The following is a 26,870-nucleotide window of genomic DNA, read 5'->3' as shown; positions in this document are numbered from 1 at the left end:
AAGACCGAGAAAAACATGGAATGATCAGGTATGCCAAATACTTGAAAGTGGTCAGGTTAGGAGTCGTAATTATCGGCGGGTATGTGTGAGGAGATGCATGTTTGCAAAGACAGAGTGGTGTAGCGTTTTATTCTCTCTGCCTATCCCTGCGGCGAAGCGGCGTGATGGTTAGTTAGTTAATTCGTTAACTATTTCAGCCTTCAATCGAAAATTAGTCTGGTTTAAGAAAATAGCATTTCTGTAAACATACTACTAATGACAATTTTTTATGAAATTTATTTTAAACGAATTTCTATGTCAAATACAGAACATCCATTTTTATCTAATATTTCAGTTTAAGTTTTTTATGAAGTTAAGAAAAAATAAGACGGTTAACTAAGCTACCAATGTTTAAAACCATCATAAAAAAATGTTAATATCTTTGTGGACAAGAATGTAGGATTGTTTGTACAAAGAAAAAAGGATTGTTTTTATTTACATAATACTCCAACTTACTATGGTATAAATCTCGTAGCAGCTTATTTAGAAAAATATGTTTTTAGGGTTGCATATAAATTGTAGTAGCAATTTTATGTATTAACGTTTTTATCGTTATTAAAGAGACAAGTTGGTAAAGAGACGCCATCCTTCACTCAAAAGTCACAATTTATCTTACGGATTTACATCCACTTACTGTCAGCACCAGGGCCAAGTCGGCGTTAGCTCTACCTCCCATAGTACCTAGCTACGTATATACTTCTACACTGTAAAATCTACACGAATACATCCCCCGACATCTTGGTCCTGCCACCTCCGTAGAGCCTCTACGGTGGCGGGTGTGTATTACCTACATCCTCTTCATAAGAATAATGTAAGATACCGGTGACGGTGACAACATTTTCGTAAATGTAGTCAGGAGAAAGAAATGACGTTGTTAAAGGATAAGTATATTTCACAGATATGTCTACGCAAAAACAACCTTCCAAACAAGTGTATTAGATATAAATGTTGCACAATATGTATATTTATATTATAAATAAATAAATATATAAATGTATATATATATATATATATATATATATATATATATATATATATATATATATATATATATATATATATATATATATATATATATATATATATATATATATATATATATATATATATATATATATATATATTACATATAAACATTATATTAATTAAGTTTACATAAGTCTTGTTAAAATGGAAGAAAAAAAAACTACGTAGTTTATTGTTTTATTATATTAAATGTAGTTTCACCATGAAACGTCAGTACGAAACTAAAGTCTGTTATAACATACTTTTCTGGGTGATATCAATTGATTATCCGTAAGTCAAAATAATTTTTAATTTGCAGAATTATGTTCAAAACATGGTTATAATTATGCACTATTACTTTTTCAGGTTTATTTTCAAAACAATTAATAAAAAAATCAAAATCACAAAAAATTGCATACAATTAGAAGGTACAATATCACGAATTAATCATTCCAGTTTAATTTTTATGGATCTAATATTAATTTGAATCTTACATTAAAATTAAATTACTCCATATAAATAGTATTCCTTCCGGTTGGCGTCTCAATGCCCTGAAAACTTTTGAATCTTAACTTCCGAAACTACAAAATAGATCCTTTACAAAATTTATCACGACAAAGATAGATCCACAAAAAGTTTTGGAGGATAAATAGTACTGGTACTACAGTATACAATTTATTTAACATCACTTAAATTAAAGTTCAAATGAATTATTATTTTTAATGATGTTATATTGACATAATTTATGTTTAAAAAATGTTAAATAAACTATTCAAGAATCAATTTTGTATTTTTTTTAAATTTCCAGCTGATTTTTTTATTATTTTCTTTTATTTGTTTATAAATAAAATAGTTCTCATGGAAATTAAAAGCTAATAAACAATTAACTTATCAACTCTCATATTATGATTTTCAATAATGTTTAAAGTAATGAAGATTTACTGAGTAAGGGGTCATTAATTTGAGAAATTACCACGATTTTTTTTACGATAAAGCAGTCATATTAGAAATAAGTAAATGAAAGAATCATACAACATTGTGTTCAAAGCTACTCAAATCGAGTATCATATAATCAAAAATGCGTAATTTTTCTCAAATACAGCTGATGATAAAAAAAAATATTTTTAGATTATTCACCATAAAAAACAAATATTCATCATTTGAAAGCACATGTTCTTCAAATGTAATAAGGAGTAGTATGATGTAATTTTTCTTGAATATAACTTACGTTTTCTTAAACAGAGATGTGAAGATGTATAAAACGAAACTACTAAAATTTAAAAAAATTATATTTTTATTAAAAAGATAAAATTAAAAATAAACCTTAAAACAGCACGGCAAAATATTACTTTCATTATTTTTATAATTCAATATGGAGTTTCAAGATAATATTACAATTTCAATGAAACAAAATATAATGATGTGAAAATTTGAGAAGGTTTTACATTATATTCTGTTAAAATAATGAGTCGTTGTTGGAGAGTATTAACGAGTTGATGTAATTTTGTTCGATTCACTACATTTCAGGGGTTCATCGCGCTAAGCTACAGCATCAAAAGGGCTTAGCGAGGTTTAAAGTATAATATTAATTTTAAATATGTTTATATTATAATTGCAAAATTTGTTTAATCCGAAAATGATTTGTCAACAGCAAGCGTGTGTCCTTGTTATTTTGAATACGTTTTGAGTAAATCAAATTTGTATTTGTATATTCAAAGCATTTATAACTTTGTGGGATGGTAATTAAACACTCTCCTTACCATCCATTGTTTTATTTTTGTAAAACAATTTTTTTGGAACACTTATTTGTGACTACCGGTTTCGGAAAATTATTCCATCATCTGGTCGTTAACATAATAATTAAACACTAACATTAAAATTATTAAAATTAAAATAAAATTGTTACGATTTGACATTTGTATAAAAATAACTATTTTCGAAAGAGAGAAAGACGACAAAAGAATCACAATGGAAATATTTTTAAATGTGGACTCGAAGTTGAATTAAATTTGTTTTATTTTTAAAATCATTGAAATTGAGTACGTATATTTTTTAAATCTGGACTAGCGATTTAAATCACATTGATGTTGCTTAGCTTTATACACTTAGGTTCTCCGAAAATACCGAAAACTATGAAAAACGTATTTTATAAATACATGCAATGCTATACATATATTAATTGATTGATTTATTAAACAGTTTATTTGTTTCATTTCTATACAGCCATTATGACCAACAATATGTTGGCTACATCAATTAGGTTTAGGTAGAATTAGGATATAAACATAATTCATTCCGACTTCTAATTTAGAAAGGGTCGCGTTGGCTTACCCCAAGTCTAATTGACAAAAGCAAGAATGCTGTGAATTGATATCGTCATTCACGGAAATTACAGGGAAATTCCATTTGGTCCTAGAGCCTGCACAGGGAGTAAGATATCTCTTGTACTCTAGTTTAGTATTGTAGCGCCCAGGCCAGGAGACCGCAAGGACTCGCGTAAATTGTATTTAGTGCCTGCTGAAAGGACACCCACTCTCCAATACACCCCTAGGATGAGACATTTGTTATCTCGAGATTTCAAAATTAGTGGTTGATTAGGGAGGAGGTATAGTTCACAAAATCTATAATTGAATTATACTTTACTTACTTAATCACCTGATCTAATCAAGAATCTTTAAATATAACAATGTATTTAACAAAAAAATATTTAAAATTAAATTTTCTATCACTAATATGATGATGTAAGTAAAACGAAACCCATTTACTGGTCAAATAAAATAACGTTGATAAAAGTAAATAGTTATTGTTTTATTGTGTATTTAAATTTGTTAAAATGATTATGGAAACACTTGTTATTATATCACTAGAGTTTATTAATAACTTATAGTTTCGGAAGCTAAACTTCCATCGTCAGGTCTGAATAATAACAGACCTGACGTTGGAAGTTCAGCTTCCGAAACGAGTAGTCATTAATAAACTGAAGTGGCATAAAAACAATTTTTTCCTTAATCATTTTAACATATCTTTTCACAAAGTAAATGCCAAAACATAAAATAAAATATTCAAATTAGTTATTTATATTTTGCTTTTTAAAAAACAAAGATAATTCCCATATTCATTTAAGAGTTCTTATCTCTTTTTTGTTATTTGTTTTGTTTTTTTAATTATTTTTAAAGTCAGTATATTTTTTTGATATCTTATTACTTATTCCTTTCATGAAAATAATTACTTGAATAGGCGTTTTAACATCCGTTTTATGTTGTTGTTTAGGTTAAGTGGTCATATACACAAGGAAAAGAAGAGATATCTAAAATATTTCATTACACCAAATGTAAATCACTAAGAAACCGGTTACTTGAATTACGGTTAATTAAAATTCATAAAATAAAAAGTGAATGTTTTCACCACTTTTAGTTTCACACAATGCATTAAAGTCCATCCCCTAATAAACTTATAATCGAGTTCCAATTATCTGAAGTCACCCAAGTAGTCCTAAGACTGAAGAATTGCTTCTCTTTCCGGGTCATCCCCATATCTCTTAATCCTTCTTTCGGGCAGATGTTCTAAATCCGAGGTCAATTTATAAAAAAAAAACTGTCTCATTTATTACGAGTCAAGTTGTAATGCACGCGAAATGCCTCAGAACCTTTTTATATACATATTATATTCTTATTGCATTTAGTTTAAGTGCATTCATTAAAATATATCAGTCATATTGACGACAGAAAGTTGTTTTATGTTGAAGTATTTTACAACTAATAAATACCAATATTATTTTAAATATCAAAGGTATACTCAAGAGAAAATATATATCAGACATGCAATTAATAAACAATTTAAACAATTTAATTTATGTAATAATTTATATATTCTTGATCGATGCACACCTTTAAAAGGTCACTTAATATATGTATGAATGTATCCCTAATACATTATTTATATACACACGCATATGTATTTTCCGTTTTTGAGTGTATATATTTGTACTCTATAATGTACTGACTAGACATATATTATTTTTTTAATGTTTTGAAAATGGGTAAAAATTATAGAACTACATACAAAGTAAGGATATATATATATATATATAAATATATATATATATATATATATATATATATATATATATATATATATATATATATATATATATATATATATATATATATATATATATATATATATATATATATATATATATATATATATATATATATATATATATATATATATATATATATATATATATATATATATATATATATATATATATATATATATATATATATATATATATATATATATATATATATATATATATATATATATATATATATATATATATATATATATATATATATATATATATATATATATATATATATATATATATATATATATATATATATATATATACACATATATATATATATATATATATATATATATATATATATATATATATATATATATATATATATATAATAAAAATATTTTTTTGTGTAGCTCTTTTTTGCTTTTTGTTTTGTTTTAATTATTCTGGACTTGAACAAGGCAAAAGATAATTTAATTTCGTTCGGCCTATGTTATACATACCTTATAGGAAATTACGATTTTATTTTTAGTGAAGAATTTAAATAACTTATAAGTCTGTCGGAGTTCACGAGAGTTAATTAATTAAAGTTTTTGAATTATTTGAATTCATCCCAACAATTTACAGCATCTGAACTTAAGGCTCTTTCATCCCGACAACCCTCTCCCCCACTGCCTGCCAAAAGGGTTCCAAAGGGCAATTTATCTTCACAGAAGACAAATGATAGCAAACAATTGCGACGTACGATTGTATCAAGGCGAGAACATTTGCATACAAATACAGAACGAATGTGTTTCTTTAATAAATCCCATAAACGGAGGAAACCGATCTGTAATTTATTGCAACGATAGGTTCTAACGGAAACAAGATAAATACACACGGAAATATATGGTTAATCAATTAATTAACATTTAAATTAATTGGGTAATTCTTATGTGTATCGTATTTCAAGCTTGATGAAAAAATACTTACAATACATACATAAGTAGAGTTTTAATTAATGTGGTTGGCGATTGATAGTGTAAATAGTCATTCTAAGGATTGGTACTAAATCATTTTCAACGATCCTGTTAGACTCCGTTGTGTCGTGGGTTATGGCGTATGGCTACTGTTCTAAAGGACCCGGGTTCGATTTACAGGGAGATAAAAATAAATATTAGTGATTTTTCATATTAATGCGTTTTAATATCACCTGAAGCGCGAGACTGATGACCATATATTCATAAAATTAACAATTCAGAAAACATTAAATCAATACGATGCTGTGACAAATGTATTAATGAATGTAAAAAAGATTTGAAAAAAAATTGAAAAGTCATGGAAAAGATTCTTAGTTGGTTGCTAAGCTCGGTTGATACAGCACTTGACCGACAATCAGAAGACCCGGGTTACTAGGAGCAGTTTTATACTATGGCATTATCGAATTTACTTAAGCAATGTCATAATTATCATTATCAATTTTGTTCGCCTCCGTAGGTCAGCACGCTCTGCTACCGTTCTGTAGGTCCCGGGTTCGATTCTCAAGGGGGGTAAAATAAATATATTCTGTTATATTTATTCAATATTACCCTGGACTGGTATCTGAAGCGGAGGGCTGATCACCTTTCCTTCATGCGTAAACGATCAAGATAACACTGCGTTTATATGACGCAGTGCCCTATGCACCATTGGGGTGCGGATAAGGGTTTAAAAAAAATTAATTATCTCTTTACCAAAAAGATAAATTTCCAAAGTTCTCTTGTAGATCCAGTAATATAAAAATGTTTATAAAAAATGTTTTTTGGCGATTCCTTAAATATCGTTTAATAATGCAAACTAAGTTTGAGGGTGAAATTTCTTACATTTGTCTGAATTTTTGTCATTAGGAGTCCAAATTAGAGTTAATTATATGACCGCATTGGGTATTTGCGGATCCTTCTAACACCCCATTATCCTCTTGATGGCTGTTTAATGTTGTGTGGTATTACAACTATTTGGATGAGAATATCTTTGGAACAAATTACTCGCAATATTTATGACGCATTTGAGGACAATCCTTCACCATTAAACCTCATTTTAGGAGTAATCTCATGTACTTTGGTAAACTTAAACATTTTATTTTATGTTTCGCAAGTAAATTTTGCAAATTACGAGAATGAGGAAATATCATCAAAAATGTTGTAAGAAATGGTGGAATAATGAGAATTGAGAAAAAAGTTATTATTTATTTGTTTTATTTAATAACAACATTAAATTTGATTACTTTTTATTTTACATATTATTCGAAAATTCCGAATTGAGTGCAATAATTTTTTTTTTATTCATTTTACAAAAAATGATCAAATTGAGGTTTTAAAATAATGCCGGTTAAATTATAAATACATCGTATTTACACAGTGAGACGATAAATTGTTTCTAAAATTTACAAATTAAAGAAGCAAAGATAAATAGTAAAAAAATAGTAGTTTAAGAGTTTAGTAAGCCAGCTCCTAAAAATATAAAATATATGACCCAATGAATTATATCATTTAAAATTCATACTATATTTTTTTCTTGAAGTGAGCCTGTAGTGAGCAAAATCATTTGCTTTAATAGTATGTTATTAAACGTCCGTTTATTGATGACAAATGGTGGACGATTTATTTGTATTTAATTCGATAAAAGGAGTGAATTACATTTAAGGATAATCCTTTGATGTACGTGACAAAAATTTTAAACATTAATTTATATAAATATGTATATATGCATATATATATATATATATATTTATATATTTAAATATATAAATATATATATATATATATATATATATATATATATATATATATATATATATATATATATATATATATATATATATATATATATATATATATATATATATATATATATATATATATATATATATATATATATATATATATATATATATATATATATATATATATATATATATATATATATATATATATATATATATATATATATATATAAATATATATATATATATAAATATATATATATATATATATATATATATATATATATATATATATATATATATATATATATATATATATATATATATATATATATATATATATATATATATAAATAAATATATATATATATATATATATATATATATATATATATATATATATATATATATATATATATATATCATGCATTTCTATTTTGTAAAGTATAAATACGGTTTGTAGTAGAAATAAGTGATTAAAAATGCGGAATAAATTACGTTTTTTCTTCATCATTCGACACTTATGACCTCTTTAAATTAGAGCACAATTGCGTAAAATCAACAGTTAAACAGTAAGTAGCCTCAGTAAATGTTTAGCGATCGCAATAAAATAAAATTGATTAAATGTTACCCTCCGGGTATGTAGGTATTAAAGAAACATACGACATTAAAACACTATTAAATTTCCATAATTTGATACTTGAAGCCGAGTATTCGACAGTTTTAATACCGGACATAAATAACTGGCAGAAAGGACCTTTCCGAAATGGAAATACTCGAGTACTTGTTCCGATGTTTCGTAATGAGAACAAGCGCCTTCCGATCGGAATGTGCGCACTCGCCCGCAGACGAAGGGACAATTATTTGTTTAATTTTTAATCAGTCGAATAATTACACGATTCGAGATATACCTTTCTAAACAGCCAGTGATCTTACGACACCGGGTTACTAGCCCAAGACACACCTGTTGTAAGCGGTTAATATTATTATTTCAACGATAGTGCGTGGAAAACACTCGAATATAATTATCAGTGTTTATTGCTATGTCCTTCGGTTCCAGACTTTCTGGTGAAATATGTACTGTTGCGTGGTTGAAAATACATTACCTCTCACAAAATAATTATTGTGCATTTTATGTCAGCACAAAGCAATGTGATTGGAAAACCGCTTGCTAAATAATATCTATTGGTAAAATTGTATATTAAAAATAATAAAGAGAATTCATAGTATCGATTAAAACCAAACGTCTAGGACAGGTTATCCATTTTTTTAGTAAAATCATATTTTAATTACCTATTTTTGTTAATATTTACTATTTTGCTTGGAACTGATATAGCCTAGCGTAAATAAATATTATTTTTCATCCTTATCAGCACCCGATGGCGTAAAGGGCACTGCATCGAATTCATGCAGTGTTATATTGATTGTTACTTACATGGACGCAAGGTGATCAATTTTGCGCTTGAGGTATCAGTCTAGGTAATATTAAGTAAATATTGGAGTAAAAAGTTACGAATATTTATTTTAACTCCCTCGATAATCGAATTCGGTGCATATGGAAGAAAAAATATTGAAAACGCTATTCATTTTCTTTATATTACACATATGTAGAATTATGCTTTTTTGTCCTTTTGAAAATACTTTTGTGATCTAATTATTTTTTTTCCTTAGTATTCTGATAAATTTCGTATTGTATATTAAAACAAACTGGATTCATAAAAATATTTTTTTAATAAATAAATCAAAGTGAATATTTAGCCAAGTTATATTGTCAGGTATAGTTTACATTAATTGTTGAAAAGTATACCTTCTTGCTGAAATTTATTGTTTTTCATTCGCAAACGGATATTTAATTATATTGAGCTATAAACACGCTAGGCGCTTTATTGTTTGGTCGGGAAGTATGAAGAACGACCTGTTCACAACTTGGAGTACCGACCACTCGAAGTGGCATCGTGAGCTGTGGTAATCGGCCATAATGTACTGCCACCAATTTGTGATACTGCTATCTCGTTAATTCTCACGATGCGCCATACCAGAGTGAATAAGATGCAAATGCGATTTAGAATAGGTTTGGTAACAATAATTTACTGCACGCCTTCGCGTTACTTCAGCATTTCACCGCCGTGTGGCGCTGACGCGCTGCAACCATGAGCGCGCCCAAAGCACGCAAACTGCCTAACACGTTGGTTTATCAGATACTTGCATTGAAATAAATTAATAAAAAAATCTGTAGATATTAAATAATTTGCATACATATAACAGCTTAGTACAAAATTATTTTGGAAGTATTTGATTAATAAAAAAATAAATATTAGGGAATTCTACTGCAACAATAAAAACATTAAATATAGTTAAATAAACAAATTATATTTTACAGGACCAAGTGTCTTTGTCATTTAAATAAAATCATATTGAAATAATAACAATTGAAATATTAATTGAGATATATGGGAGATGTAAGTTGCTTGTCTGGTTTGAATAATGTTAATACATAGTATAAAAATGTAATTATAATTTATCAACTCTCGGATTTGATGACGTGATACTTTTATTTTCTATACTTTTAACGTAACTACGTAGATAACAGTCAATGCCAGTCTAAGTAGTGCATATTTTTTTTTACTTTATTCGAAGAAAAAATAATTGAACCTCAAAGTAAGATAAAAATTAAACAATATTTAATATCAAAATTCAACGATTTGAATGTAAGCAATGTCACTGAGATTTCAATATTATTTTACTCGCAACGAATTTTAAACTCAATCAAATTTACTTATTTCAGTGTTGGCAGTTATGGCAGGTAAATAGTATAAAACGTTGAGAGTGTGAAAACACATTTTGTTTTCAAATGAAATACTTGATATGCGAGCTTATTTTACCACCGTATTGCTTGAACGGGTTTGCAAATGGTAATAAGGTAGGTACAGTTATTTTTCGCTATTTTATTTTGATAATAAAATAATTAACCGCTGGAGGTTTTAATTAAATTAAGCATTGACACGCAAAGCTTTTTAGATTAAGGTTCAAGTAAGACGTAAGAAACAAATGAAAATCCAAATCTAAAAACTGCTGTTGTTTTTAAACGCTGGTTGAGAAAGTTTAATATATTTACCGTCTCGGTAATTCTTATCGTAGTTTAAGCTCAATTTGAGGTGCAAATTGTCTTATATTTAAATGTTTAAGAGTTATATCTTAACAATGGTAATTTTTTTTAAAGTTTTCTCTTGAATTTATAACTAAAAACAATCACTTTAAAATGGCTAACATAGTTTTGCACTTACGTGTTTTATGAAAAGTATTATTTTATACTGAAATTGAGATTACTTTATGTATTAAAAAAGATAAGAGAAAAGAAAACTGGTATTTAACATGAACGTTTCCTTGTTTATTTTTATTTTTATTATTTGTACAAACTAGCAGTTTCAATACAAATATCAGAGAAAAATATTTGATGATCGATTACTTATTGATGATATGCTAATCTAGATATTAAAATTTATGTTTCGTGGACCCTGATACTTTAAAAATTAATTATGCCATTTGACTAATGGTTTGACAGTCAACGATTTATTATGAATGTATGTGATAACTATTAAAATTTAAGTGAAAAAGATAAGTGAATTTAAGTCATTTTTAAGTGTTTATACTCCAATTACTTTAAAAAATTAAAAATAAATGGGTTATAATTGTAACGTGATAAATTATAATTGTAATGTGCAACACTTATACTCTATGAAATATAAAATACAGTTCAGTGATCAATTTTATTCAATAAAATGATGAAAGTTTCTCATTAAAAGTAAACAATTAAAGGTCGTGAGCTCTCTAAGTAGCCATAAATTTTTATGACCATCTTAATAAGGTCTTTGTTTCTGCTACAACTAATTTTGATGCTTATCCGCATCTATAGAGCACTGCAACAAATTGATGCAATTTTAATTTGATCACTTATTTTATGAAAGCAAGGTCCGCAAGTACTGTGCTTCAGGAACCAGTCCCTGCAAGTATTAGGGTGATATTAAATAAATATAAGAGTAAAGAACACTTTTATTTATTGTGCCTTCTGGGAATCGAACATGAGACCTCCAACGTGGAAGACGAATGTTCTGACTACTAAATTACGGAGGGGTATGTTAAGCTTTTTATTAAAAAAACTTGAATTTATTCATTTATTTTATTACAGAAAAAGACCAACCTTATAATATATGGTATCAAAATCCAAAAGCCTAATCTCATAACATAGGTACTATTAACTCTTCGTGAAAAATGAACATTTATGAGAAAAATAAAATTATCGATTTATAAGGGATAAAATATTTGTGTAAACACGTTTTTTTACGAAAATACATATAAATTAAGTAAATATCATAAATTTGCTTCTACGCAGACAACCGTAATTTTTGGTGAAAAAAGTACTTAATTAAAAATTACAGCCCCAAAAAGAGCATCATTTTCACATTTACCCTTTTTATATTGAAATTCAGTTTAAAGGTTATAAAAGAGATATAAAATCTAATATTGTGTCGCACGAAGTAGAAAAACAAACAAAATGGCCAAAGGACATTACATGTCCATTTTAAGAATTTCCAAGCCATTTATTTTACAACCTTTATGGCATTTTTCCCCAAAAATGGATATATTGCTACTAAAGAAACCCTTTCTTTATTTAGTGTTCAAAAGTATGAATAAATAATGGACCTATGTACACAAAGAAAAAAAGATTTCCGGTTTTAAAAGGGATGTTGAATCTACCAAAATGAATTTCGAAGATAAAATATATGCAGATTTGTAAATGTAATCATTATTTTTTTAAATGAGAATCGAAAATAAAATAAAAATTAACAATCAAATAAACTTCAGGGGTCAGTATGAATGCGTAAAATAATTATATTTATAAAAAGAAAAACATATAACAAAAACAAAAAAAATATATAAAAAGAAAAACAGTTTAATTGAGAGACTATTGTTTGTTTCTTCACAAATAAATGACGATTTTAATATCATTAGGTCATTAATCTACCCGGATTTAAGAGAAGGGTTTACAATCCTTTAAAACAACTCCTAAGCATTTTTCGTCAATATCTTTAAAATGTCAAACGTCATATCTTTAAAATAATGTTAAATGGTAAAAATTCCAGCAATATACTGTCAAATCTTTCAATATTTGATCAAATGGAATAACAATCCCTGTCACAGTCTGCTATTTATACTTAAACGTGACATTTTATTTATTTCAGTCTAACTATTGCGCATCACAACTGTGTTGAACAGAGTCAGCTATAATGAACTGTATTCTTATGATCATTCTTACCACAATTTTCACAGTCAATCTGTGAACATGCTTTTGATACGTTTGAATACAAATGGGGTATTTTAAACACCCCCTTTCGAAGCATGCATATATTGTGGATAATTTGGTTAACGAAGATAATGGAACCATGTGTGATAAAAAATATCTTTTTGTATTCATATTTATTATTAAATTATTTATCGATTGGATTTACAGGATTCAAGATCTGTCTGATGAAAGTAGATTTAAATTCAAACAATAAGTAAATAAGTATTTTGAACATTTCATCCAAAGTAAAAATGAAAGATGGGTTAAAAATGAAACAAGTGTGCATTTGAAAGAAAAAGTGGAGGTCACAATCAGAGATATGAATAATTATTGTCCTTTGAACTGTCCGTTAAGGACGTTTATTTAATGGTCTCAGGATTTTAGATTAGTTTTATCTAGACTTGGATGACTTCAATTAAATTAAATTTCAACTCTGTTATTGGCTATCGTATGAAATTACCACATTCGATCAGATAAACAAGGGTGAGATTGCGCATAGGGATATAAAATTTCCGGTCCATTAATAATCATTTGTCGCGTTTTCACGCTGTGGCGTTTGCCGGAAAATGTAACTATCAATAAATGTTTAACTATCATAATATATTCATTGCAATAGTACTTGTAAATACAGGGGAAAGCTGGATTATTTTAGAGTTGCTTTTTTATGTTATTCGTTGAGTGATGTAATAGCATTACATGTGCACTGCAGGTATCTGTCGCCATTATAATGTAAAATAATATCTTTTTTTAGTAATTTTTAACTTCATTCGAAACACATTGAGGAGGTGAAGTGTTCAAACTGAAATTCGGATAGTAATTCATATATGTACATACATGTACATGAAGTAAGATAAATTGTTTTTTTTTTTCTTAAATGTAATATAATACACACATATATATTTAATTATATATTTATATTAAAAAAGAAAAATATCTGTGTTTTTATTACTTACATAATTATTTCAATTTCATACTATTTCCGTGAACTTATGCGGCTCATTATTAGAAATAGGTATCAAATTGTGGTAGAGCGGGTAAGAACTGAGAAACTCTGACTTCTGTGTCCACGAAACTAACCACGGGTCCACAACCCGACTTATATGTACTTTATATATAAATATATGTGAATATTTTAATACATGCTTATATTTGTATAAACGTTAGAATAAAACAATATCTTATATCCATATGGTGATACTATCTTTTGTCTGGTACTAGGGTCCATTTCATTAATGATCAGCTGGTTGTTCTGGTAACTATGGGGATTAAATTTAAATCCATGAAGTTTAAAATCACCCGCTAAATTTATTTTCTATGTTTTTAGCTGATAACAAAGTCAGTCAAGTGGAGTGTCAGTGCTTTAGATGAAGGTGCCTTTTGATTAAATCTTTAATTAACCCAACTTTTCGGATAGCACAAAATTAAACGAGGCCGAGTTTTACCTTTTGGTTGCGAAGTTCTTTGTAAAATTACACGTTATTTTACAGTACATTAAGCTTGTTTACAAAGTGACTTAATTGCCATTGGTTTTTCATACATATTCATTCAAAAGGCTATCCGGCTTTAAAAGGTTTTCACGAAAAATTATTTACAAATTTAAAATGGTAATGATAAAAAAAAACTTTTAATTAATATAATTTTATATTAGGCCGCCTTTCCACTATTACATTATTAATGATTATTTCATATTCGTGTTTACAAATATATGTTTATTATATATATGTATATTATATATATATATATATATATATATATATATATATATATATATATATATATATATATATATATATATATATATATATATATATATATATATATATATATACTTATATATATATATATATATATATATATATATATATATATATATATATATATATATATATATATATATATATATATATATATATATATATATATATATATATATATATATATAAATATATATATATATATATATATATATATATATATATATATATATATATATATATATATATATATATATATATAAAAAAGTTCTATGCACTATGCACCATAGATACATATTCAGTAAAATGAAATTATTCCAAAACTAAAATTAACCAAATCATAATTTTGTATAAACAGAATCCTAAATTACCTGTCTTCCTCTATAGCAGCATTAACCATTCATCGATAACTACTGAAATTTATAGACATGGTTGCTGAATGCGGATTTATGATGAATAATTTATTTTATTTGCATCGTTCAATTACACACACTCATTTTAAAACAGTGTAGGATAACACGGTGAAATAAACTCACTCAAAATACAAAATAGAATAGGCACTTTGTTATTTGAATCAAGTCAGCATTTTTTTAAACATTCTCATTCAAATGTGTTTGCACTGCAATGATTTACATACAAACAAAACCAAAGAAAAATATTAATTTATTAACTTTCACAGTATTTAAAGAGTTACATGTTTTGTTACTAGAAAGAATTGTGTTTAAATTTTAGAACTAGTAATTATAAAAATGAGTATAAATCGAGTGTTCCCACCCAATAGAGTGTGAGTTTAAATTCGATATTTTTTAGATGTATTTGGGTCGCTTTTACTTTGATATGTACCTAGTTATTAACATCTTGTACTTAAAAGAAAAAACCATTTTATTTTATGCAATTGTTTAAAAAAATGAAGCTATATTTTCTGAGAATCATCATTACCTTTGAGTGGCAAAATCAATATTTACTTGATATATCCAAAACGAGAATCCAATTATTTTTTCACAAAAATAACTAATAAAGTGTCTGATAAAGCCATACGTCATTATGAAGCCCTAAACTGGATTTGAATTTAACGTACGAATTAGAGTCAGATATTATTCTGATAGAGTCTGATTTCAGAGGTAGTATGACTGAAAATTATTAACGTAGTATTAATAAAATTATCATTTAAACTATACGGTAAAATCAAATTTTATACTCTACATTTTTTAAAACATTCATTTTAAATAATAGTCCAGAAAATATATCCTTAATGTAGAATCGTTTAAATTTTAACTTCTCCATATATTATAAAACCCAGTTTTGGACTCTCAGTTTTTAAGACGTTTTTTACGAGATTTTAAAACCGGTGTAGATCCGTATTATAGAGTTATCGTTACAAAAAAAGTTATTTGTCTTGACCGAGAAAAACCAAAATCAAATTCTTCTGCACTTTGTAGATAATGTTTTCGCCATCAAAGCCTTAACGCAAGTTTTTAATTTATTTGTTTTTATATGAACATAAATATCGTCGGCAAACAGTAATCGAATTTTAAGTAAAACTAAAGTTAAATATTTTGCACTTAAGCTTTTGATATATTAGTAAAAAAGCTGATAGTGTAAGGTTTTATTCACGCAAACAAAAAAAAACAAAAAAAAAATTTATGCGTTGAGTGAGATTTAGGTGCTTTTTATATTCGATGAAGAAAGAATCGATAATACATCACAAAGTAAAAAAAAATTTTTACAAGGCTAAAACCGAGTTAAAATATTTACAGTAAAAAGGTTGAATATCACCACGATTCTTTTTGGGAAAAAAGACATTGAAAATTTCTTTTATTAACTTGTTTTTAGTCACAAAGGGTGCTTGCTTACTTTCCTTGCTATTGAATTGTTGATAATGGGTGAAAAATGTGTTTACACCGTGGAAAAAAATTTGCCCTACCTTGACGTTATCGTTATTCCACAAAATTAATTCCACAACATTATCTTCAGCACGCAACTGTCTGGAGCCCGACAATGACCGATCGCGGTATGCAAAGTGGGTGTTAACAGCCCCTTACGAGATGAGTTTTATAACGAACTTTGTCTACAAAACTATTTTCTAAAATGGACACATGGTCAATTTATTAAAGTCAAAAATATATTTCTCTAAGCTGCTCATTGAAATTAATTTTTTAATGTTTTTTACTATACATGTAATTATTCCATCAGGCTGACATAATAAAAAAATCACGTGTTTATTTTCACCAATAATGCTATGAAAGAGATATATCATTTTGTTGATGCAGTTATACATTATAAGTAAGTACGTTTTTTTGAAGAAAACGTCACTAGATTAACGTTTTTTGACCAAGAAGCCACTTCGAAGCTATAAAAGCGAAAATAATATATTAAAAATAATAATAATAATATTTTGTGCCTGGGTCATGTTACACGGGCATCTACTTTAGTTACGACTTGAAAATTTCTTGGAGACGGTTTTTTTTCGTTTTGTTTGTATTAACTTAGGAATTTATGCAAACATCAATCTTTCAAGTCGAGATTTTCAACACACATAATAAATATGATGGAAGGTCAATTTTTATTTTTATATTTTCAGTTAAATATAAATGACACAAACATTGTTTTAAAAACTTGATTTTTAATTAATTATTCGAAGAGCGCTTTTTCAAAGTGGTTTTAAGAAGTTATTTATAAAACAAAGCGATAACTCGTCTAAACATAAAATTAATCTTATTATGGGTAGAAAATCATTGCTAGTTAATATTATTGGTTTGTGGAGACAAAGTTAAGGTAAAGTGCAATTTTAGACCATTTTTTATGAGATGGTTTACAAAGTTGTGAGTGAGGCATGATAGCATCGAAAATAGTATTCTACCCCAAATTCGTCCACTCAAACCAATAATATTAATTAAAAATAATATTTAACATTTAATGCAGATGATTAAAAAGTGTATAAAATTTGAGTTTAAATAATTATTTTTAAGAACTGCTTTATGAAAAAAAAACAGCTTAAAATAACTATACCAGCTGTGTAAATCTCGGAGAACGCAGCGTTACATACTCTCCACCCAGGCAATCTCGATATCACGCGTGCTATGTATGTTGCAACTATACAAAGACAAGGCGCTATCATATCGTAATACCAAGTAAGCGTTTTGTCATAGCATATGCGTTAATATTTTTCATTAATCTGACGTTTAACCCCTTAGAGAAAAATTAATTAAAAATAAAATAAAATATAACTTTATACTCATAATTTAAAAATAAAAACTGTAGCAACCTTCAAATGAATATTGTCGAATTTTATATTTTTTCAAAACCAAAAATAGTATGGGTGGAACTACGTTTGATTTATTTTTAGTAGTAATTATTTTTAATAAAAAATATGAATATGTTTTGAATGTTGATTTCGTATACAAAACATTTGAATTTAAAAATGTTTATATGTGTATATAAATCAATGAAATGAAAAAATATATATTTTAAAACAAACAACACTGCAATTTTAAGGTGGATATAGCAATATATTAAAAAAACTTTGTATCGAATTTTTGGAACAAGATAGAATTATAAAAAAAATCACTTGAATATGATTTTTTACTTGTTTGCATGAAACTAAAGTGATTTATTTATGTACTATTTGGCTATTTTTGTAGTTACTCGATTATTTTTATTTATCTGGATAATGAAATAAATAATTCGATATATAATTTTACTGCGTTAATTTTTGAAGAGAAAATAATTGAGGTATTTAAAAAATATTTCTAAAGCAACTTAATGAATATAAAATTCCACCAAAAATTTTCGTTATCAGAAATGTATCGTAATAATATATCATTACAGGCGCTCTTAAATGTCCGCTTTAAATAAGGATTCCATAAATATTTTAACAAAATTTATTATAACTGTTTTAAGTGGCGAGTCTGCTGGATGTCCCTTTAAAGTTTGGCTTTGAAATAAATAACCAAATTTCCATTAGCCAAGTTAATGTAAAGTGTGTGCTCCAAGCAAAAAGCTCTACCGTAGATTTATTAAGTGAAGTAAATTACCTTAAATATAGGCACGAGGCAGCATCCCACTCGTCTCCAACCAAATAAATTATGTTTTACATTTTTTTAATGATCTCAAGGGAATTTTACTGTCATTAAATATGAAAATTGAAATCAAAGCTACTCATGCAAATATTTTTTATAGTTTCCATATAATGTGTTATATAAACATAATTTAATTAATGTATACAAAACTCATGATGTTCCACTTTATAGTAAACATATTTATTTTTTTACCCTATTTCAATTACCTTTTTTTGTAGTTGGTTGGTTGGTTGGTTAATCTCGTTTCAAAATTAGAACTTATTTAACGTTAATATTTATATTTTAAGCACTGACTTTGTGATTTTCCATTTTATAATTAAAATTTAACTTTGTTTTAAATGTTTTATTTTAACTTAATTATAATGTCTACCGGTTTCGAAGCAAATCGCTTTTTTCAGTCTTGATTGTGATTAAATTATTATAATCAAGTTATAATAAAATATATAAATTTTGATTTTAAAACAAAGTTACATTTCAATTACATATTTAATGTTGGTTATGTATTATTTGCTAGTTTAATTCAAATTATTTACTTTTTTGAAGAAGGTTTAAAATGTAAGATACAATTTGTTTTAATTGATCTTTTACACACTATTTATATAGTATTTTTTTTTAAGTTTTAGCATCATTTTGACAGTATATATTTTTTTCTTGTAAGAATCAGTTTCGCATCATAGCCGATCGTTCACCCTACTATACTATGGAGGAAGTTATTGATATATGATAAAAGGGATAGAGTTGTAAAACTTAATTAAATTGCATTATTATTGCATTATAACTAGGTCTCGCATTGCCGTTGTTTGGTCAAAAAAATAAAAAAATAGAAAAAACCTATTTCACATATGTTTAATTTCACTATGTTTATGTCGTTATGAAAATATAAAAAAATATATGGAACTACAATGCAATGGGAATTTTCGGAAATATTTCCGATGTAACATGAGATGTCGAGAAGCACGCTATTTATATTAAGGAACGTTTAGTATTACACTTGTTGCTTATACGTTCAACAGATGGCGCTGCCATTCACAACATTTGATAGGTGGTTTACCTATCACAGGTATATAAAAGCACTCGCGTAACGCGTAATTTATATTTCAAAGTACATATTCTGTACAATAATCTAGGAGATTTTGTAATGCAATATTGTGTCAAATTTTCAATGCAATCCGTAGATAACTATACGATTTACGATTTTATCAGATTAACGATTTTGTCCGACAATATTTTTAAATAAATGGATGTAAAAGCGATAAATTCAAGATGATGTTTGTTATTATAATTGCTGAGATATATTTTTTAAGCATATTTAATTATTTCAATGTGCTCATTGAAGCATTGCTTTACTGCCAAGCTAGAAAATTTTCATAATTCAATTCCTAATTGACTCTTACCTCACTCTCGTTGCGTTGTATTTATTTCAAAAGAATATTCACATTGTGGGAGAAGTAAAGGTAGGCTAAAGAAGAGCCGGAATGCAGAACAAAATAATAATAATGAAAGAGAAAACTAAAAAGGCGCAGAGATATCTTCTCCGGTAACCGCTAATGAGGCAACTCGAAGATGAATGAAATCTAAAAAATGCTTTTGCGCTGCCATAATTATTTCTTGCAGCTAAGAGTACTGATTCCTTATGCTAAAAATTATATTCTTTTTATTGTTATTTTTCACGGAAAAAATGGTTTATTTACCGTTCGAAGATGACTTTTTAATCGTCTTATTATTCTTCTTCTTCTTTAAACCCTTATCCACACCCGATGGTGCACAGAACACTGCATAATTTAAACGCAATATAACAGAATGAAGATGGTCAAAAAAGACTTGGTACGACCAGATCAATCAAACCTAAAATTTGGTGGTGTCAAAATTCAACAAAATCGGTGGGCATGTATGACTAAATGTACGGATGTGAACGAAATTAGGAGTGTATACTAGGACAAAAGAGTGTGGTGTTCTATCATCTCTGCCTACCTCCGAAAGGAAACGGCGTGGTATAAGTATTAAAAAACAAAGTTGAATGTGCTATTTTGACAGATACCTTAACGTGTGATAACACAAAATCTTTCGTGTCATTTAAATAAACATATATATTGATACATATATTTGACTTTATGGGATAATATTGGCATTATTATTTGACAATGCATTGAAAACTCTTTTTAATTTATTTACGTAAAATATATTGTTTCGACGTTGGTATGCAAATGGTCGAGGAAAAATGGAAATATTCATTAAGTTGATGGTTTTCCAATTGAAGAATTTAATCCTATTAGGAACATAATACTCGCCTGAATTGTCAACGGAATGTTTAATTTCCGGTAAAAAGTTAAACGAGACTGTTTAGAAAAATAACACTCTCGATATACGAGTATTAAGGATTCATTGAAAATAAAAATGACTTGTTTCTTTGATATATAGGCAATAATAACATAGGTTGAATAAAAATATATATCCCTTTTTTATTTCAGCTATGTTGTGAGTGTTTTCAATTATGTTCGCTTCCATAGTATGTTGGTAAGAGTGTTTGGCTACAATGCTGGGGTCCCAGATTCGAAATCCAGGAAAATCAAAATTAATATATGTAATTTTTTAAATAAAATATGTTATATTATTTGTTATTCATAAATTCAATTATTAACAAAACATGATTTTTTTATCACTTGAGTATTATATTTTAACGATTTGTTAAAAAAACAGTTTTATTTATAGTTTAATCATGTTATACCACAAAGTGAATGTCGAAACAATAAATAATGATACCTATTCATAATATGTTTGTTCAAATACTCATTTTGAATTAAAAGAGTGTATTTTTGCGGTTTTCTGTAAATATATATATACTATATGTTCTTATTATATATGTGTTTATGCCGTGGGTTCCTTTATGTATTTTCTGAAAATAATTTTTTCCGTTCTGTGTATTTTCTAAAAATATTTCTTTTTGTTTAAATACAATATTTTTTTAAAAACTTCAACAGAAACTATTAATTTTAAATGTTCGTTTTGGAGTTTAATCGAATCAAATGATAAATTGTAAGTTTTTGGGGGTTTTATTCATACGAATTCAAAGAGTATCTACATAAAAGGGTTAATAAATTGATGGGGTGTAGCGTTACAGTAAATAGGTATAATTTTATCGTCATGACGCCATTGCGTCAATGCGTCATTTGGACCGTCCGCATCCATTCATTTTTTCAGGAGATCTATCAATCTTCGTAAACGTTTAGACGGATATTTTAAAATTGTATTTAATCTTTTTTTTTACATACACTCACAATACATTAAACAAATGGCTTAACATAAAGTTATTTCATTACAGATAAAACTCAAATGTAAAATATTATTTGTAGAATGTAAATAAATGATTTTAAAAATGTTCACACCCATAGCACGCTCGGCTACCATTCTGGAGGTCCCGGGTTCGATTCCAAGGAGGGGTCAAATAAATATATGTGATTTTTCACTCTAATATTTATTCAATATTATTCTGGAATGGTACCTGAAGTGGAGGGATGATTACCTTTCCCTTATGAGTTAATGATCAAGATATCACTACGTTCGTATGATGTAATGCCCTTTGGACAATAGGGGGTGAGGAAAAACTTGAAAAAGAACTATGAAAAACCTTTTAAACAGAATATTGTCGTGAGGTGTAGGATAAACAAATTGATTTATACATAAAAATACTGAATTGATTTTCTAACTCCAAAATTATGGGTTTGTAACTTATGGATGTAAAACCAAGATCTCTAAACAAATCCAAGGCAGTGGTTTATAAATATTTGCTAGTCATTGAGTCATCAAGAAATATGAGCGCCGATTTGTCAGTAGAGTAAACAATTTTACACGTCGACTGGAGAATTTCCCTTCCAGAAACGTCTGCTTGTTTATTTTCATATATCAGACCAAAAATGTCAAAGCAATATTGAGGCGGAAATTTTCTTTCGACATCGAAGAGAAAATCGATTTCAAATCGAATTTGTCACGTCTCTACGGAGGGTGCGGGTGTTGATGGTCGGTTGTCGGGCGGGAAATTTGAAACAAATCGAATCATATTCTGTTTGAAGTTTTCTTTCTCAAATATGTGCAGTATCTTTGTCGCGTTTTTTAAATCTCAAACGAAGTCATGGTATTTCGTTTAACATTGTAACGTATAAGATCTGAGGCTTTTGTATTGGATTGTGTAAAGTGTCCTAAAAATAGTAATTTGTCTGTTTATCCTCACACTAAAATTGAATTTATTCTCTATTTAGTTAATTTATTCTTTCAAATTACTCAAAATTTATTTAATCTAAATTGTCTACTGATATTTTTTTTTCGGAATTGTATCTATTGGAAATAATCTTTACAAAAAGATTTTTTTTCCACTTAAAAAAATTACACGATGTATGTAATTTTTCTCGTGTCTTTTTTGAAGTCCAACAATTAATAATAATATTGGGTTTATGTTACAAAATATAATATTCATCCATAAATTAATTGCATTTTTCTCAAAATATCACCATTTTATCATTCTTGACCTTTTTTTAAATCGCCATTGGCGAAATTTCAAAAAAAAAATACAAAAAGAATATCTATTTTATGTTTTCGAAAACGAACCTAGAGTTTATGAATATTTTGAGAAGCATGTTGAGTTATGATTTAAACAAGTCAAATATCGCTTTACCTGATATGGTTCGTTATATATAAGTATCCTTTGGTTGTCATCTTCATCATAATTTACAAAAGTACCAATATGGTTTAATTCATCGAAGATATTAAGGAGTAAGTTCTTCTATATTAGTATGGCAAAAGTTCCAAAATGATGAAATTTTAAATTTACCTTTTAAAAAGTAATCGTTGGTTGTGAACTTTACCATCGATCAAAAAAATATGCTTACAAAAAAGATACCTAAAACTTAAAGTACTATGTAAAAAGTATCTACCGTATATGCGAACAAAAGTACACATTGACCCGTGGCAGTGAAAATATGTGTGCTGCAAACAACACTGGCGCCATTTATTGTAACATTAACTCATTAACCGTGGATTAGCATTTTAGTAGCGAAGTTACGTTCACCCATGTGTTAGTGAACTGTGCTTAGTGATATTCTTATACACATTCATCGTCACATACTACCCTATTCAACACTTTCATACTTTGAAAAATTCCAACGTTTAAAAAAAAGGCATTTTAATTGGTGTTTAAATATAAATACAATGAACGTGGTTTAAGAGGATTATCAACGTTAGTATTTATAAGTTTAAAGAAATTATGAGGATTTTTACCCAGAATTTTCTTCGCACATCTTTTTTTTTGTCTTTCATCTTAATCTGTACTTTTGTATCTAAATTAAATGCTAATATTTGATTTAATTTGACATCGATATCAAACTTTTTTGATCATCTGAAGCGCCTGCAAAAACATAATATTTGCTTCGTTTTCTATCTAAAAGAATAAACCCGTGTGTTCTTTTCACAATAGATAAAAATTGCTTATTTTAAGCCTATAGTCTATTTTACTACATTTTAATATTTTCTACTACCCCAATGTACATTTTTTTGTACATGTCAAAAACATGTAATACCTTTTTGATAATAGTCTATAGCTTCACTCTTCTCCAATAATAACACTTTCCATTCCTCGACATAACACATCACTCTCAAATAGAAAAAAAAGGTGTAAGCTGCCAGACAATGGAATGAAAAACCTTTTCACATACAAAATGCACTATCTTTGATGACCTTCAAGAAACGTCGGAAATATTAGTATCTATACTTGGAACCCTAACTCTTCACCATTTCATACATTCCTTGTATCTTGCCTTCTCTCCCGTATATCAAGCCTGATTTTGCTTCCTATACATTCCATGTTTTATCAATTTACAGTGTTATGAACACATAATATTGTTATTATTAAATCACTATCCATATTTGAAACCAAATATACTTAACACTATTTTAATTTTAAAAAAATTGATTAAGGGTATTAACATTTATAACTAACTGATGGAAGTTGGTTGGAAGATATTACTTTACAGCTATAAGCCTACCAATGCAAGATGTGTTCTGTACAAGAAGGTTTATTTATGAATAATAAACTATATTTGAAATATTGAAGGCATCCTGTTTTCATATTTGTACGTTTTAAAAGAGTTTTTTTATGTTTTTTAATATTCAATTGGAGTAAAAGAGACAATTTTGTGATTATAGAGAGTTATCAATTGAAAAAAAATGAACTCTTAATGGATTTTAAGGTGTTACACTCACACAATCATCATTTTATATGGAAATCGCTTTCCCGTTTAGTGCTTTAAGGGATTAAGTACTAAAAAAACTTGGCTAGTTAATCAAGTTACGGGAGTAATTGTGTACTCAACAACCACAAATATCCAACTTTTGTAATCCGCTAAAAATAAGTTTGAATAAATTTATTTAAAAACTTACCACTTAAAGATATAACTGCCAGGAGCAGCAAACAGCGTGCAGTGGGATCCATGTTTCTACAGCTATGCCACTTCATATTAAAAAATATACTGCGGTTTTGTTCTTTATTAATGAATTACTCTTAAAAGTATCTTAATCGTTCCTTTTAAAAAATTGTCTATTTAAAATGTAGGACATATTTTCTATGCAAATATAATATTGATTGCTTAACTTAGTTACAAAAGCATAATCTGTAACGTTCTCATATATTCTATTGACGTTTTTAGTCAGATTCTTTTGTCTGTCTCTCTTTGTTTATTCTAATTATATGCCTTCAAATTATGCAACTTGGTGAGAAAGCGAGGAGATGACAGATTAGTTCGTCTCTATTTTGGTAGCGATCTGTTTAGATGTGACCTTCTTTGCTTGTAGTGATATATTCTACATTAATTCCCATGTGTTAGCATTAATTGAATGCCTTACACAATAATGTAGACACTTTCTCGAATAATCTTTGACCCGAACACTACTGTTTGCGTTCGTGACTTATTGTAGAGATTACAGTAATATGATAAGATTTAAATGCGAGGATGAATTCTCGTTCCTCTAAGACGTTCTCGAGATTCTGAAACAACGGAATGCAATAGGTTAATATTGTTGGCTTAAGGTATATTAATTATGGAAGCATTAAAATTCATATGTCAAAATTTTCAGTTAGGACGCATAATATATTTAAAAGTTCACTGTTAGGGCTTAAGCAGAAAATGACATATTATTTAATTAATGAATGTTATAACAACGAAATAGTTGATTCCACTTTAATTGAAATTAATAAAAAAATACAAAATAAATTAGAAGCCCTAAATATATGTTAATTAAAAAAAACTTACATCAAATACAAAAAGGACAAAAATAATTCATTCATATCGCTCACTCCTTTCAAGAACGTCATAAATCAAAAAACTTGATTTTCCAGGAGAACGTTTTTAAAGTTTAAAAATATAATACAATGTATTAAAAATAAATATCAAGCCACTTATTGAATTTTTTTCTGTGCAACAGATCTTTTTAGGTTAAACCTGCATGTTTTTTCTCCATTTGAAAAATATTTAGTATATTTAGAATAATAAATAAACAATACCTTTTCTTCAAAATGCAAAAACAACACTTTCTGCCCTGTAGCGGGTAAATATTAAGAAAAAAATATGCCTCTTTTGCTGGGATATAGTAAATTTTCTGGGCATTCCGAAAACATGCACAACTGAAAACTGACGATTTTTGATTTATGACGTTCTTGAAAGGAGTGAGCGATATGTAACATAATTCATTCATAAGTACAAAAATAATTCATTCATATGTAACAATAAACAATGAGAGTGAATCCCTCTCCACAAGAACTATTTTGAGAGGAATG

The 26,870-nt window shown here is 27.3% G+C and overlaps 1 protein-coding gene across 1 annotated transcript in view; it reads right to left on the bottom strand.

The window, feature by feature from the left end:
- The window catches only part of LOC148300107 (uncharacterized), a 66,998-nt gene that overhangs the window by 13,662 nt on the left and 26,466 nt on the right, over positions 1 to 26,870 (bottom strand). Inside the window, exon 3 of the mRNA XM_088275246.1 lies at positions 25,478 to 26,081. Within this exon, the coding sequence (XP_088131372.1) occupies positions 25,478 to 25,553 (76 nt within the window). The 5' untranslated portion in view covers positions 25,554 to 26,081. The remainder of the gene's footprint in view (positions 1 to 25,477; positions 26,082 to 26,870) is intronic.

The sequence above is a fragment of the Brachycentrus maculatus genome, unplaced genomic scaffold (assembly GCF_059751285.1).
Source record: "Brachycentrus maculatus isolate JH-2025_06_01 unplaced genomic scaffold, ASM5975128v1 h1tg000832l, whole genome shotgun sequence".
Classification (NCBI taxonomy): Eukaryota; Metazoa; Arthropoda; class Insecta; order Trichoptera; family Brachycentridae; genus Brachycentrus; species Brachycentrus maculatus.
Note: the sequence above shows the minus strand (reverse complement) of the source record. Positions and strands in the feature narration are given on the sequence as shown.